At 46.0% G+C, this 16999-nt stretch overlaps 1 protein-coding gene across 1 annotated transcript in view; it reads right to left on the bottom strand.

Annotated features, from left to right (window-relative positions):
- Nucleotides 1-4276: 4276 nt before the first annotated feature.
- Nucleotides 4277-16999, bottom strand: part of LOC128844665 (myosin-16) — a 51280-nt gene continuing 38557 nt past the window's right edge. Inside the window, exons 34-44 of the mRNA XM_054042578.1 lie at nucleotides 16307-16439; nucleotides 13924-14140; nucleotides 12510-12646; nucleotides 12255-12358; nucleotides 11200-11392; nucleotides 9817-10020; nucleotides 7982-8107; nucleotides 6480-6650; nucleotides 5700-5900; nucleotides 4991-5220; nucleotides 4277-4500 (exon numbers count right to left, since the gene is read on the bottom strand). Of these exons, the coding sequence (XP_053898553.1) occupies nucleotides 5017-5220; nucleotides 5700-5900; nucleotides 6480-6650; nucleotides 7982-8107; nucleotides 9817-10020; nucleotides 11200-11392; nucleotides 12255-12358; nucleotides 12510-12646; nucleotides 13924-14140; nucleotides 16307-16439 (1690 nt within the window). The 3' untranslated portion in view covers nucleotides 4277-4500; nucleotides 4991-5016. The remainder of the gene's footprint in view (nucleotides 4501-4990; nucleotides 5221-5699; nucleotides 5901-6479; nucleotides 6651-7981; nucleotides 8108-9816; nucleotides 10021-11199; nucleotides 11393-12254; nucleotides 12359-12509; nucleotides 12647-13923; nucleotides 14141-16306; nucleotides 16440-16999) is intronic.

Genomic DNA, 16999 nt, shown 5'->3' with positions numbered 1-16999 from the left:
TGGAGTTCTTATTGGTCTGCTTATAAAACTAGTTGAGTTGTACAGATTAAAAATATGTAACTAGGTCAACTAAATATTACATAACAGGATTGAAATTGCATTTAAATACAGTATTACATTGACAAAATGATTTTCACTGGCAGATGGGTGAAAGCAGTTGAGCCAGATATGTTACAGAGCAGCCGTGTTCTGCAGGAGCTCGGAGATTTTAAATGCAAAAATACTAAGGCCTTGTCTACAATAAAGGTTTTCAGGAATCTCCCACTTCGGCTCCAGCTGTATCACTGGCATAGCTATGCAAGTTCCAGTGCAGACAAGCCGTCAGCAGTTTCACCATCACATCCTCCCAAGCAGCTGTGAGCTGGAGTAGAAGATTTAGTAGTGAAAAGGTCAGTGATCAATCTACACTAACACTCCTCTAACAGTGGTGGAACTGCACTAATGTGAGAGCAACAGTGGGAGATTTAACTATAGATGAAGTTTGCCTTAAGGTATTAAGAAAAAAACGACGGGACATAGTTTCAAAATGCAGACAACTGCAAAATATGCACAGACATGTGCAAACAGGTAACTGCAAGTGCACAACATGAATTTTGGATTCAAAATGGGTAACTAAACACAAATGCATTTGTGGGCAAAAGTATCTATTTTAGAAGTGTAAGGTAGGCTCCAACATTTGAAAATGTGTCTCTTTCAGGCACAGGGAAGGAAACACAACATGTTTGGGGAGGGAAAAAAAAGAGAGAAAAATAAGTACTGGATTTTTTTCCAAGATGCACTTACTTAAGACTTCAGTACAGCATCCACCTAGGTTATAATAATTTTTCAAAATCAGTTTTCATAACCAATACTAGAGCTATCTGACTTAGCAAAGGCATTATATTGATCTCAAATAGCCACTCTGGATGTACTGAAGTTGCAAAGTTTGCGATTCTTAACAAATGAAGATCAATTTATGCCATCATCTTGGACAGCTTCCATAGCTGGTTAAGACAGGCCTGTTTAACAACTGCTGTGCTGTGTTTTAATCTTCTGTGTTTAAGTGGATTGTGTGTGAAATGGTTGTGACATACGGTGGGGAAGCAGGGGGCATGATTTAGTTGTTTTTAACCTGATCAAAACCTTAAGTAAATGCCATGTTTCAGCTGTGGTCTTTGGTTCAAGTTTTTCCTTGGGAGTTAGTTAGTTGCCGGTAGCTCCTGCAAGATGAGGTCTTCCCTGAAATCAGTGGGAGTTGGGAAGCTCAGGTCCAAGGGTCAGGCCTGAAATGAGCACTTTTGGAAACAGATTTAGGGCCTCAGCCATTTGGTAAAGTGCCAGATATCTGCCATGAGAGCCCCGCTGCTTTCTAGGGTTGCCAGTTTTGGTTGGATGTATTCCTGGAGATTTCATCACATGACATAATCTTTAATTCAAGATTAATCTTTAATTCCTGGAGACTCCAGGCCAATCCCGGAGTCCCTCCCAACCACCTCACATACCTCAGGGCTCCCACTGCCCCCTCCCCCTACCTTGGAGGGGCTTGACTGGTTTGATTTTTGAAGAAGGAGGGAGGGAGGGAGGCAGATTGGTGGGGCGAGGATGGGGAAGGAAGGAGCCAGCAGGTGGCAGTGTTTGTCCCAGGCTCTGCTGAGGGATGTCAGTTGATTTGGTGCAGCAGTACACAGGTCACCACCACCATTTCCCTTTGAGACAACGAAGCTGCTGCTTGGTGTTTCTGGCAGCAGCTTCTTCAGAGGCTGCAGCATCGTTCTCCCTGGCCTCACCCTCCCTCGTTTCAAATGATTTCTCCTGCAGCTGAAGGGCAATGCTGACAAGCCCAGAGTTGGGGATTCGTAGAAATGTAGGGCTGGAAAGGATCTGAAGATGTCATCTAGTCCAGTGCTTCTCAAAGCCGGTCCGCCGCTTGTTCAGGGAAAGCCCCTGGCGGGCCGGGCCAGTTTGTTTACCTGCCGCGTCCACAGGTTAGGCTGATCGCGGCTCCCACTGGCCAATGGGGGCTGCAGGAAGGGCGGCCAGCACATCCCTCGGCCCGCGCCACTTCCCACAGCCCCCATTGGCCTGGAGCTGCGAACCGCGGCCAGTGGGAGCTGCGATCGGCCGAACCTGCGGACGCGGCAGGTAAACAAACCGGCCCGGCCCGCCAGGGGCTTTCCCTGAACAAGCGGCGGACCGGCTTTGAGAACCTCTGATCTAGTCCATCCCTCTACCTGAGGCGGGATTAAGAATACCTAGACCATCCCTGACAGGTGTTTGTCTAACCTGTTCTTAAAAAGCTCCAATGACCGGGATTCCAAGGGTTCCAGTGCTTAACTACCCTTATAGATAGGAGGTTTTCCTCATACCTAACTTAAATCTCCCTTGCTGCAGATTAAGCAGATTACTTCTTGTCCTACCATCAGTGGACACAGAGAACAATCAATCATTGTCCTCTTTACAACAAGCCTTAGCATATTTGAAGACTGTTATGAGGCCCCCCTGTAGTCTAAATATGCTCACTTTTTTAACGTTTCCTCATAGGTCAGATTTTCTAAACCTTCTATCAGTTTTTGTTGCTCTCCTCTGGACTCTCTCCAATTTGTTCACAGCTTTCTTGAAGTGTGGTGCCCAGAACTGGACTCTATACTCCAGATGAGGCCATATAATACTCCAGTGCAAAATAGAGCGGAGCTATTACTTCCCGTGTCTTACATACAATGCTCCTGTTACTATACCCAAGAATATTATTTTCCCTTTTTGCAAGAGCATCACACTGATGACTCAAATTCAATTTGTGATCCCCTATAACTCCCAGATCTTTTTCAGCGGTACTACTGCCGAGTCAGTAATTCCCCATTTTGTAGTTGTGCATTTGATTTTTCCTTCCTAAGTGAAGGACTTTGCACTTGCCTTTAGTGAATTTGATCTTGTTGATTTCAGACCAATTCTCCATTTTGTCAAACTTGTTTCGAATTGTAATCCTGTCCTCCAAAGTGTTTGCAACCCCTCCCCGCTTGACATCATCTGCAAATTTTAAAAGCATATTCCCCAATCCATTATCCAAGTCATTAATGAAAATATTTACTTGTACCACACCCAGGACAGACCCCCGTCGGACCCCACTAAATACACCCTCCCTGTTTAACAGAAACACGTTGATAACTGCTCTTTGAATAGGCTTTTTAAAATCAATTGTGCACCTACCTTACAGTAATATAATCTAGACCAGAGTTTCTTAGTTTGCTTATGACAATGTTTTATGGGATTGTGTCAAAAGCCCTACTAAAGTCTAGATATATCATGTCTACAGCTTCCCACTTGTCCACTAGGCCAGTAACCCTGTCAAAGAAGGAAATCAGGTTGGTTTGGCATTGATCTGTTCTTGACAAATCCTCCAGCTGTTTCTTGGAACGGCCACTGTCCCCGACCGTGCTGTTACTGGAGCTGGGTCAGCATGTGTTCAGCCACCTTTGCTTCCGCCTCCCTTAGCTGGACAAATTTCTGATCCCAAGCATCACACACTTGAACCCATTGTCACAAGGGCCTGTATCATACAGACATGCAATGCTGTATTTTTTCACCCCAGGAGAGTGGGTGCCAGTACATAGTAGTGTCTGGATTGGAGACACTGATGGTCCAAAGCCATGTTCTGATTGGCTGGGCCTTTTTGTTGATGTCACAAAACTGCCCCCAACAGTGCATGGCTGGGACCTCATCACCAAAAGGATCTGGAAAATCTCTACAGCCCTTATGTTAAATGAGCAAAGGAAATGCTGTGCGAGTCCTCGTACATTGGGATTTAAAAGAATCCATGGCCTAGGACTTCATAGGTGTCAGTGTGATGTGTACCACAGCAACTTAGACCAATAGCAGGGCTAGAACTTAGATCCTTCCTCTCCAAAACCCCGGGTGAAAGGAGAACCTGCTTTTAACTGTTAGGATTAGAGGACCTGTGACACACAGCTGAGAAATTCTGATCCAGTAAAGGTAACTAGTACACTTGCACACTAGCCAACGTGGTTCAGTGCTGCTGAATTTAGTTTAAAAATGTTTTTTTGGACAGGAGGTCTCAGTGAATCAAACTGTCATCCTACAAACAGACAATCCAGCAGCATCTCCAAGTTTCTTTCCCATGCAGTAAGCTTTATTAAGACTATGCATTAAGACTATTAGTGTGAGGAATTATTTACAAGAGTCAGCCCACATCAACCAAATGCTTTACACCTTCCGTCCTTGACATGAAAATGTAAAATCCACATGAAAACAGACTCATTTCAACTGATAACAGCCAGACCTATATGATTTTGTGGTTTAATCCAGTCGGGGGAAGTACTGGTTTCAAGCTCTCCAGTGATGGGAACACACAGATCATTCTTTTACCCCCACAGATACACGTACATTCTTTGTTTCCATCTCTCTCCCTTTGTAGGCGTCTTCTTGATGGCTCTAGACTGCTATTTTCAATTCATCACTAGGGTAGCAATCTTGCAATGGGCAGCTGTTGGGAAGATGTGTGTCACCCTGGAAGGAAAGATACATTGAAATTGGATTGCAATAGCAACTTCTTTATTTTTTAAAGCCTCCCTAGGGAGGAGGGGAAGAGGTGAGAAATGCTACAGTATCCATGTAAACACCCACTGGAACCTACTGATGTTCAGACCGGGCCAATGATTTCCTTTAATAGGGCCAAATCCTGACCTCTCTGGGCCAGGTATATCAGTTTTGAGCATAGGTTCTACTTGAGGGGTGTGGAGGGGACAGAAACCCCACTGCCTCTGAGCTAAAGAGTGACAGTGGAACTTCTGCATGATTCTAAGGCTGTAACAGCATCTATAACCATCACAGTCCTCTTCAATTTCACAATTCCTCTTCCCACATCAGCAGAGCCATGCAGAATGGCCCCGTCACCATTCATAGTGAATTCAGTGAGGCCCCCAGGGTCAGTACTGAACCCGTGTTTCCGAATCCACCCCAGTTCCCTGTCTGAAAAAGGCCAGGCATGCAGCCCTACCAGCTGCAGGTTCAGAGCATAGGTGTCTATTCCCCCGAAGCGGACTTGGAAGCAGAAGACTTCGACACTTGGATGATCTCCACAGAGGTGAATCCCTTGCTCGCTGAGACCCGGTGCCTGGTGCGCAATTTGTTTAGTGCCGATTCAGCCATTCCAGCCCTTTCCTCTGCATCATCCAGCTCGTGCACCGTCTTTCTGTACTTTGCGATGCTCTGGTTAGCCTGCTCCTCCTGCGGACATGAGAAGATTGGGCTTATTTTTTTTTAAGTCTTTATATCAGACCATGCCGGCACAAAACGGCTCTGACCTGTATTCCTTCAGTACAACCAATCAGACAAAGTGTAGAGTAAACTGTTGGATCAGGAATAAATACATTTTACACACACATCCCCCCAGATATTGGAGGGAACTTGTGAGGGCGGCCAACAGACTGCAAGAGGTTGAGATGACAACGTGCATTAATCTGATTTTTTGCAAAGGATAAGGCAGGTGGGTTTTTAGGTGGCTGTCTTTTTATAGGTACGTTGGGGCTTGTATTATCAATGATGGCAGGAAAAGGGAGCATAAAACAGGAGCCTGATGACTGGAGGTGCTAATGCTACTGATGAACACGTATTTCAGGTTCTGTTTCTTTTGAAGATGCAACTTATGTGGTAGATATTATTGTGTGTGCACACAAGAGGGGAGAGTTACAGTCTGGGGTACATACGGCCTCCTCAATTTGTCTCTTGTAAATCTTCAGCTTGTTCTGCAGCTTCTCCACAAGCTCCTGCATGCGCTGGTTGGTTTTGTGGTCCTCGTCTGTTTGGAAGATCAGCTCTTTCAGGCGGCGTTCATTCTTGTGCAGAGTTTTCACCGTCTCCACGTGACGCTTCTGTTCGGAATCTAGCTCCGTTTCCAGTTCCTTAATCTGAAAAGGAGGTAAAAACCCAGCAGGATACGTTAGTACTGATTGTGTTTAGCATGATGGACATGGAGATCTGGAGTCACACTAAGAATCTGGAAAGGTTTTATTTACTGATGCAGGGGTATTTCAGTTGCAATAAATATGAAAAGAATCCCAATGAGACATATCACTGGATCCAATAGGACCTTGTGTGAAGTGGAGCCAGGAGGACCCATCGATGGGATGCTCGACAGAGAGATGGCTTGGCTAATGAGAATATGCCCTAGAGTTATAGCCAAGGACATTTAGGATCCAACCAGAAATTGCATATGACACACAGGAGCAGCACTGACCTTTCATTGCATTGCAGTGGGCTGAGTATGGCCTGGGTGGATTTTAATTTCTCTAGAATATATTTTGCTATTATTTTCTCTCTTTAATTTAGTTTAATCTATCTGGGATACACTGGCCCTTTAATAAAAACATTCCTTTTTTTTTTTTTTTTTCAAATATTTCTCCCGAGTACTAAAGCTCAGGTCAGGGAAGGGTTGGACGGCGGTGTTGGAAGACTTTTTTGGAGTAGATCTATCCAGTTTTTCTTACCCGGGTCTCAAGTTTCATGATAGTACGTTTTCCTCCTTTCAGGGCCAACTGCTCAGCCTCTTCCATCTTGACTTGCAGGTCTTTTATTGTGATTTCATAGTTCTTTTTGATCTTTTCCAGGTGCATGCAGTGATCCTGCTCCTGACGCAGCTCTTCTGCCATGCGAGAAGCCTAAGAGGAGGGTAATAAACAGCTTGTCAGCACGGACTATTTATACTGAGCATTGGAAACTAGGATATTTAGACCTGATGTCCATATGCGGCCATATGGGGAATTTTTGCAGGATCTAGAAGTCTGTTCTATGCATCACAGTTTGCCTCTCGAATGGAAAGGCTCCCATTGACTTCAGTGGGCTTTGGATCAGGCCTCAAGCCAGGAGATTTGCGCTTGCTTACTATCACAGGGGTATAGCATAAGATATTACCCATCCCTCTTATTAAGACAGTAATTTCTGCCTTTAGACAATCCAGTGCTTATGCTTTCCATCCTCCCCTGGGAAGAAGAGAGATTAGAACGTACCATAGGGTATGTCTACACTAGACACATAAGTCAACTTATATTAGGTCGACTTACAAGCCCCGCAATAATTACTGCGGTGGTGCATCTCCAGACTACCCTCCTTGGATTGGTGGTGCGTGTCCTCCTCAGGAGCGTTTCCACCGACCTAAGAGGGGCAGTGTGGAAGCTGAGAGCCGTGAGCCTGGCTGCCCCACAGGCTCCTGGCGGGCTGCCCCCCACCACTCCATGTTCCCCACTGGGAACGGGAGGAAGCTACCCAGGACTTCTCCCCGCAATGTCTACTCCCCTCCAGAAGCCAGACTGCCTTGTCAGTTTCACAGCTCCCAGCCATGAAATTGACAAGACAGCCAAGGTTCAGAGCTGGGAGCAGGAGGGAGCCTCTGGGAGCAGGGTCCAGCCTGGGTTTCTTGCCCCGGGGTCTAGGTAAGGTGCTGTATGAACAAGCAATAGCTGAGAGCATAAAGAAGGCAGAATCTTCAGCCTTTTTTCAGGAGGAAATACTGAGCATTAACTCTACAGCTATCTATGGAATTTCTAAGGTGTCAACTGAGAAATGTACTCCACATTGGCCACTCTTCTGCTCTCCATGCCAATTATGAATGGCATTGACTGGCTACGGGGGAGGGTGTCCAGTCTTTGGTTGGAAGCCTGATAGTTTCAATGTTAAGCCTTGAGGAAAGCGGGGACAAAACAGAAGGGCAAATGGAGGAGCTCCCCAGGATGCCATCAGTAATGCAGAAGATCCCTTCCCTAGCAGGGGGGACAGAACAGAAGTGGATTTCTCCAAGTCTCTTTTTGCCATATTGGTGGGCAGACGAGCTGATGTGTGCACAGCCCTTTGCGAATGGGAAATGCTACGTAAGTGCTAAGATTAATCAGTAACAATGCACTTCAAAATTGAGCAGTGTAGGAAAGAGCAGAATATACAACCTCCCCACCCCCAGGCTTCTAGGGACCATCACTGAGGGCCGGGTGCAACTTACATCAGCCATGGCTTTCTTGGCTCGCTCATCGGCCGCTCGGAACTCGCTGATCATCTCCTCATGTTCACTTGTAATGCGCATAAGGTCAGACTCCAGTTTGCGCTTTATCACCAGCAGGCTTTGGTTCTGAAGGGAGGAGGGAAGACTCAGTGACCCAGCCTAGCTTTATGGGCTATAACTTGATCTTTGAGCAGATGACTTGGCACTTTGCTGGCTTGAAACTAGGGATGCATTTGGCCCTGTATGTTTATTTTACTTTTATATCGGAAAGATTTTCCTTGGTAACCAATCTTGTTTCATGCGTCATATCCCTTTGTCTACGAAAGGGTTTGATTTTAATCCTGCTTCATTGTATTTGTGCGCATGTGTGTGTATTATTATTTCAAAGTTATATTGCAGTAGCATCCAGACGTTTTTGTCTATAGGCACTCTACACACACACACAGAATTGCTGTGCAAAGAACTTACAGCCTACATGTATCTTTTGCCTCATGGGAAATCTGATCTACATCTAATCACAATGTTTGCCAATGTGTAAAGTTTAAGATTTTTTGTAAGGAGCCCAATTGCTAAGACAATTATACCTAGAAACATTACTAAATAACCAAACAAATGCATTGTATAGACTTTCAAGATCTTCAGTACTACAGCATCAAGTCTATGTACCACAATACTGTAGAGCAGGGGTAGTCAATAGGCAGACCACGGGCCAAATCCGGACCACCAGACACTTTTGAATGGTCCCTGAAATCTTTTTTATTATTATTGTTACTGTTATTTTGTATTATTTTCTCTGGAGTCTAAACCTTGATTATACCTTGACCAAAAAATTTGGACCTTGACAAAAAAAGAATTGACTATCCCTGCTGTAGAGTACAATGCAAGCACCGTGCAATATTAGTTCTGTATAACAAGCAAGCATCAGGCAGACTATGAGACATAAATACAGCAGTTTAGCTGCCAAAGATTTAGCCTTTGAGCATCAGTTACAAGTAAATGTATTTGTTATGTTTTTTATGTCTCTGATAAAAAGTGGCATTTACATCTGTTTAGATGAACAAGTCCCATCATCATCTCAGTATGCAAATGCTTCTCTCTATTATTAGTCCTTTCCAGCAGTTTATCTTGTAGACCTTCCCCTTCTTTGGAAATCCTTTGCACATTTAGTCCATCCTTTATGGAAAAAGGCCTAGAGAATGTAATAAATAATGATAAACCATCTCTAGAATTTTGAAACCAGCGCACAGAATCCTATAGGACATCATTGTCTTTGCATTCTGTAGGATGGTTTAAAATTTCAATCAAATGGATCTCACTCTTCATTAAATTCTAGGGGTAAAATCCTGACACCAGTGAAGCCGATGGCAAAATTCACATTGACTTCAGTGGAGCCAGCATTTCACCCTATAGATTTTTAGAGGGGCATTTTCAAAAGCATCAGCATTGTCCTAACTCTGCCCCCACTGGCGTCAATGGATCATAGACTTGGGACAACACTGAGCATTTTCAAATATCCCATCCTTAGTGTAATATCCATACAACCCTCTTGGTAGAGTTCATCGTAAATTCTATAGGACTTTCCCCATAAGGAGTAATATCATATTTAATTCTTGATGGGTCGAATCCTGCAATACTTACTCAGGCTGTCACTGAAGTCACTGGGAGTTTTGCGGCTATATTTGGCTCTAATAAAATCAATCGGATTTTTATTTATTCTTTCATAACATTTTCTTTACAGCGCAGTACAGTCTCATCAAGCACGACAGCATTTTAATGCCAGCAGCGGAGCAAACAGTACAACGACCCTGTATCAAGAGTGTGGTATTTGTTTTCACCTGGACATTGATTTCGTTGTGCCTCTCAGTGATCTCTATCAGCTCCTGCTCCAGGAGTTTGCGAGAGCGTTCGCTGCCCTCCAGCCCAGCGCGCATTTCTTCCAGCTCTGTCTGTGTCAGGCTGAGACGGCGTTCCTGGAGGTTGTACTGTTCCCGGAGTTCCTCGTGCTGGCGAGCATCTTCATCCATCTGAATCTGAAGATCCTGAAGGCAAAAGAGGGATCAGTATGATTAAGAAGCACGACCCACCCATCTCCTTTTCTTTTCTCCTATTTTTTAAAGGGACATTGTCCAGTTAAAAATCACGATGTCTGATTCTGATGTCACTTATGCCTGCTTTACACCAGTGCAACTTCTTTGACTTCAGTGGAGTTAGTCCTGATTTGCACCAGTGTCAAAGACCAAAATAAGGCCCACATATTTAAAAAACGAAAACAAATGTACTTTTCAATGCTGTTACACCACCTTAGGTGAGTGGTTCTCAAACTGTGGGTTGAGACCCCAAAGTAGGTCGCGCCCCCATTTTAATGGGGTCTCCAGGGCTGGCTTAGACTTGCTGGGGCCAAAGCCCGAGTCCCACTACCTGGGGCCGAACCTGAAGCCCGAGGGCACTGGTGCTAAGATTACAGGCCCCTTGCCTGGGACTGAAGCCCTTGGGCTTCGATCTTGGTCCTCCACCCAGGGAGTGGGGCTTGGATGGGCTCAGGCTTCAGGCCCCCGTCCTGGGGTCATGTAGTAATTTTTCTTGTCAGAAGGGGGTTGTGGTGCAATGAAGTTTGAGGACCCCGGATTAGGTTATTAGAGTCACATCCTCAGCTGCGGTGAGACCAGTTTACACCAGCTGAAGATCTGGCCTTTAAAGGTTTTTTATTTTTTTAATTTTTTAATCTAAATTTGGTTTGCCCTTTTTATGCTGTTGGTATCCTTTTTGCAGTTCTCTGAGCTGGGACAAAGAAAACAGACTGGTAAATTTCACTTTTCACTTCAGTTGATTTCTAGTCAATTTCACTTTCCGGTTCACCTGCACCGGAGTGATGAAGCACTGTTTGGTTTGCAAACATTGCAGGGCACTGTCTATTACAATCAAAACCGTTTTCATTGCCATTTTTTTAATTGCATGGAAATGTTTCTGCTGGTCTGAGGTTTTGTAAAAGCCCGTGCGCCTGGTTTTTCTCTCACAACAGTTGTACCCCATTGATTTGGGTGAAGTTACTCCTGATTTACATCCTTTGCTTACAAAACCTGAATTTGGGGGCAAATGTGACCTGACAGAGTCTGTCTAAACAAGGCTGTATATTCCACTGCCTAGAGTTATTATATGTAAAAAGATGTAACTGGATAGAGTTTTCCCTTCAGGGTCCGACTTCCTCCTCTCCAGTTTACCTTGATCTGCTGCTGCAGTTTTTTCAGTGTCTTGACAAGCTCACTGTTGTTCCTGTTGGCGTGATCCAGCTGGATTTCCATTTCATTCAGATCCGTCTCCATCTTCTTCTTGAGCCTGAGCGCTTCAGCACGCCCCTTAGCCTCCATCTCCAGACTTGACTGCAGAGACTCAATTGCACGCTGATGATTTTTCCTGCAGATTCCAATGAAGCACAAGTTGGATCATTCTGTTACACTTGAGTGCAGTCCAGCCTTTGGCTTTAGGGGGGTAAAACCAAGGGATTGTTCATGAAATTATAAAAAGGGATCATTTCAGAAACTCTCTGAAAATGGGATTCTTGATCCCAGCAGCCACCCTGATCCCAAACACTTTCCTTCTTAGAGTACTTCATACTAATAAGTATAGATTTGAAATGGACCAACACTTCTCCAATGAGGTAGCTAAGCACTGGAAATAATCCTGAGAGTTTAACGTGATAATTGTGGTTTATCACGTTTCCCTGAGATACAATATTTTGTATCTTTTGTGAACATTAGAAGTCTAAGGATTACTAGGCTGGCTCAGAGCCAAGGTCCATCTAGTCCAATATTCCATCTACGACACTAGCCAACAGCATAAGCCTCAGAGGAAGGTGTAATAACCCTGGTTGTGGGATAATCTGCCTCCCATATTAGGTCTCATCCTACTCTAATAGAGACTGGTGTAAGTTCTGAAGCAGAAGTCTGTTCTGATGGTAACTAAGAAATGTATTAGGAGCCAGATTTTGTTCTTAGTTATTCAGTGCAACATCTTGGACTTCGGTGACCCCACGCAGCTGTAACAGAGAGCTGGATTTGACCCAGAATCTCCTACAATCACCTGCTTCTTAATGTTAACACAAGATCCCTTGGTCATACAGCCACTAGATCAGGTCAAATCCAACAGATCACCCAAGCAAATGTGGGCTTCTTTCATTGAATGAAAGAATATTCATATTGGGACCTTACACCTCCTCACGGCATATTGAGTCAGAAAGCTCTGCGTGTGTATCTTTGAGCACTTAAATATTCCATACCTTGTAGCTTCAAATTCCTCTTCCTTCTCATGGATTCTTCTGTCAATGTCAGCTTTCACCTGAGCTAGTTCAAGCTGAATACGGATCAGTTTGCTTTCTTCAACCTGCCAGCAAACATACAATAGAGGTGTGACTGAATGGCTTTTCAGAGGTAAAATCTGTATAACTTATCTGCTGGAATATGGCCAGCAGGTTATGTACTAGTCTGATGTGTCCCCCTCATGTGTAGTTGTCACAACTGGATACGATTATTACCTCCAGGGAAGACTCTGCTTCCTCTAGCGCCATCTGCAGTTCATCCTTCTCAACCTCCAGCTTCTTCTTTATCTTCTGTAGCTCATGTACACTTCTTCCTCCCTCACCCAACTGGTCAATCAGATCCTTAATCTCCTCTGAGGAAGAAAAATGGAGATTTCATGGGATGGGTGTATTCCAGGTCTGGGAACTTTTAACAAGTGCCACCCGTACTGATCCTTTGAAAGCAAATGGCTTGAGATAGTTCCAGTCAAGCGATCAACACTCTGCACCAAGGGAGATTTCAGTTAGACAGTAGGGAAAACTTTCTCACTATAAGGATAATTAAGTACTGGAATCTGTTACCCCAGGAGGTTGTGGAATCTCCATCATTGGAGACTTTTAAGAACAGGCTAGACAAATATCTGTCAGGGATGGTCTAGGTGTACTTTGTCCTGTCTCAGCACCCGGGACTGGACTAGATGACCTCTCAAGGTCCCTTCCAGCCCTACATTTCTATGACTCTACTTCCAATCAATTGGCCTTTGCTTTCATTTCTAAATGTTACTCTGGATTTCCGAATGAGGCCTGTTGGTAGCCCGTGTTCAGGGAGATGGAAAAGAGCCATCAGAAATTCTCCACAGTCTCTCTCTGCTTCTTCCTCCCTCCTCTCAAATGGTTGCTCTTCCTAAGTGAAAACAAGACTCCACACAGTCTGGGCTCTGTGCCAGCCACTGTAGGCTGGAGCAAAGGATGGAGGGGGCAGGGAGTATCAGGGCTGTGCCACTGAGTCCATCATTATTTATTTTCTGTGGGCCACACCGCCAGAGGGTCATAACTCCTCCCAAATATTCATGGAGTTATCCTCACAATAGCCCTGGCAGGAAGGTCAGTGTCATTTGCCCCATTTTACAGACGGGTAAACTGAAGCAAAGAGAGATTAAGTGACTGGCTCAAGATCACAGAAAACTCAGTGGCAGAGCTGGGAATGGAATCCAAGCCTCATGTATCCTAGTTGATTGCTTTAACCACTAGTCCATCATTCCCCCTATTATCTGGTTCTCGTGATGATAACCCCCCACCCAAGGGATGCACAGGGGTCATGGCCCCTACTTTAGACCAGTGGCCACCAAGAGGCAACTGACCCGAAGCACAATCTTCCTGTCTCCTGAGCCCCTCTTGTCCCCCCCCGGCACTATATATTTATCTATGTTACTTTCACAATTTACTTTGCGTTTGTGCGTGGGGAGGTGTTAGTGAGTTGGTGAATTTCACCCCAAGAGCAGAATTTGGCCCATCATTTGGAATGTCATCAGAAATACATTCACAAAGAGAACGTGAGTATCAGCTGGGAGAAGCTACAGCCCATCATTCTGTGTAAATTGGGGGCTTTGGGGATGTGTGGAGGTTGTTTTTACATGGAATCAGTGCTTACCCTGGAGGGTCTTGTTTTCCTTCTTAACAGATTCCAGATGCTCTAGGGCTTCCTCATAGGCAGTTTTGAGTTTGAAGTTTTCCGTCATGTAGATGCGGCAATCCTTCTGGGAATTGTCCAGCTCCACCTGCAGCTCTTCGCATTTCTGCTGCCACTCCGCCAGCATCTTATCAAAGGCTCTTTGCTTCTTGTCCAGGGCAGCACAAGCAGCATTGGCCTGCAAGCAGAAAGCCAAGCATTCACGGCAGACAAGTTTTTCTTTACACATCACTTCTGTGCATGTCCTGCCAGCTAGTCACGGTTAAATTGGCAGCAGCTCTAGTGACTGGCAGAGTTCCTCTTAGTCATTCTGAATGGATGATTAAAATATTTGCTTGGCTTTCTTTCCCTGCTGCTAGGAATTTGGCAAGACCACCAAGTTGCTTTCAGCGTGATGGCCTCCCTCAATTCTGCGGTTATAGGGGAGCAAATGTTTCCCATTTCAGACATATCGCGTACAGATGCGCTGGTAGGAATTCTTGTGGTCGACTACTGTGGCTCTTTCGAAAGCATTTTGGCTTCAGTTGCAAACAAGACGCTATCCAAAGCAATTTTAGATTGTGTTAAACTGAATCACCATCAAAGGGAAAGGATAACAGGGTATTTTTCTTTTCTGGAGCTTTATGGCTTTTAATCATGAATATGCCTTGCATCCTTACTATCCAAAGCTGGGCTTCATTAGAGGGAAATGATAGCAAAACACCCCTTTGCCCCAGGGATGTAACCATGGGCAGTGCATATCGTAGGCTGAGGGAGGCCGTGCCTCCCCAAACAGCCCAGCGTGGCCCCGCCCATGCTCCGCCCAGAAGGCTAGGCTTGCCCTTCCCTCTTGGCCCCAGCCCAGGCAGGCTGGCTGCTCCTCTCCAGGAAATAGGGTTGCCAATTTTGGTTGGACGTGTTCTTGGAGATTTAATCACATGACATAATCTTTAATTCGTGGAGTCTCGAGCCCAGTCCTGAAGGGTTGGCAACTCTATGGGAAGCAGGCTGGGACTTGGGGTGGCTGGGGTCACCCAGCATTAGGGGGCCCCCCCAAGCTCTGGGGCTGCACTACCCAGTGCTGGGGCGGGGGGGGTGGCTACTGGGGCTGCCCGCCCTGTGCTAGAGGGGTGGGCTGGCGGCGTGGGGTTGGGGGAGCCACGTGCCACCTGCCCAGCATGCTGGGGGGCCGGGCTGGTAGCAACGGGGGGGGCGGCGTGGCGCTCTGGGCTCCATCAGGGGCAGGAGGGCGGGAGGGGCTAGCCTTCCCGAGCCGGCGAGTCACCTACCGTCCATGGATGTAACGCAGTGAGGTAGGGTTGTCTGCTCCTGCGGCCTGATCCAAAGCCCATTGCAGTCATTGGAAAAACTCCCATTTAGTTTACTGGGCTTTGGAGCACCCCGTAGTCCTGATTTAACTAGCATTTTTATTCCCATTTCCCACCATTGCACTGTTATTGGTGCATCTAGACTAGTGCTAGCAAAGGTGGAAACGCTAGCGTAAACCGGCAGCACCAGTCACTAGTGTTTTCACTGCAGGGCTAGAGGACATGATGATTAAAACACCAGTGGCCAGTCCACACTAGCATTCCCACCGTTGCTGCAAACAGTGGCGGTCCAGCACTGGCAAACGCGAAGGACAAGGGCATTGTAGACACAGGCTTCGGAGAGGGTTACCTGGTGCTGGAGCTAGGACGGGCTGTCTGGCCACATGGACTCTTGCTTTTGCTGCTACTGGAAGCTGGTTAATTAGCCTGACTGAAAGGAACATGCTGTATGTCCATATGGAATGTCTGTGATTATCCTCTGGGGTAGGCAACCTATAGCAAGCGTGCCAAAGGCAGCACGCGAGCTGATTTTCAGTGGCACTCACACTGCCTGGGTCCTGGCCACCGGTCCGGGGGGGCTCTGCATTTTAATTTAATTTTAAATGAAGCTTCTTAAACATTTTAAAAATCTTATTTACTTTACAGACAACAATAGTTCAGTTCTATATTATAGACTTGTAGAAAGGGACCTTCTAAAAACGTTAAAATGTATGACTGGCACGCGAAACCTTCAATTAGAGTGAATAAATGAAGACTCGGCACACCACTTCTGAAAGGTTGCCGACCCCTGCTCTGGGCTTTCACACAGTGGGATACGTCTAGTGCCTTGCTCCTGCTGGTAATGCAAGATTTTGTCTTTACTTTAATAAACTCAGTAGAGACCATAAAAATCATGTGAATGAGGGGCCTGGCCCAAAGTCCATGGAAATTGACAGAGGGACTTCAGTGGGCTTTAAATCAGGTTCTAGGGTTTCCTGGGATGTTTTGTTCAGGCATATGTTGGCAGGAATCCAGCTTTGCATCATCAGGTCCCTTACCTTTTCCAAGTCAAGAGTGAGGTCTTCCACTTCTATCTGAAGCCTCTGCTTGGTTTTCTCCATGCTGGCGGCCCGGGCTTGGGCAGCTTCGGCTGTCTCCTCTGCCACCTGGAGCCTAGCAGCCAGCTTTCTCCTGAGGGTGGAAGGTTTTAAAGCGTAAGCTGAAGAAAGCAGAGGGAGAGAGGCTTGCCTATCTGTTCCCTCCTCAGACACGTTCACTGTTTTAACCTTCAGAGGGACCTACCAAGGTCAGGAGGTCTGCAGAAGCCTGACTGAGAATGGTATTGTCCTATCTGTGAATGGCACGTGCACCGTTTAGTTTATTGTTTTTTCAGTGTTAAATTTCAATCCGGCGCATTTCACGGTGCCTGCCATTCGGCTTTGCAAATAAACGCTGGGCTGAGTCTGCGCGGAAGGGCTCCGCACCAGCAGGACTCTTCCGAGGTTTTGCTGCTGACGCGGCGAGAACACGTCCAGAGTTGCGGGGGGTATATGCCAGAGAAGGGACCCAGCAGCACCCCTAACAGTGTGCAACATGCTCGTCTCTTCTACTGGAAGGAGTGGTCGGGGCCACCGTTCAGACCTCTGCTCTTGGGTGGTTTGCTGGCACTGAGCTCTCCTTGACCTGGTACATAGGGGTCTCAAGGAGTAGGACTGCAAAGAGGGGAAAGGTAAATTGTCCCCTTTCCCTCC

Source organism: Malaclemys terrapin, chromosome 10, assembly GCF_027887155.1.
Source record: "Malaclemys terrapin pileata isolate rMalTer1 chromosome 10, rMalTer1.hap1, whole genome shotgun sequence".
In the NCBI taxonomy this organism is placed as follows: domain Eukaryota; kingdom Metazoa; phylum Chordata; order Testudines; family Emydidae; genus Malaclemys; species Malaclemys terrapin.
This window is presented reverse-complemented; position numbering and strand designations above follow the sequence as displayed.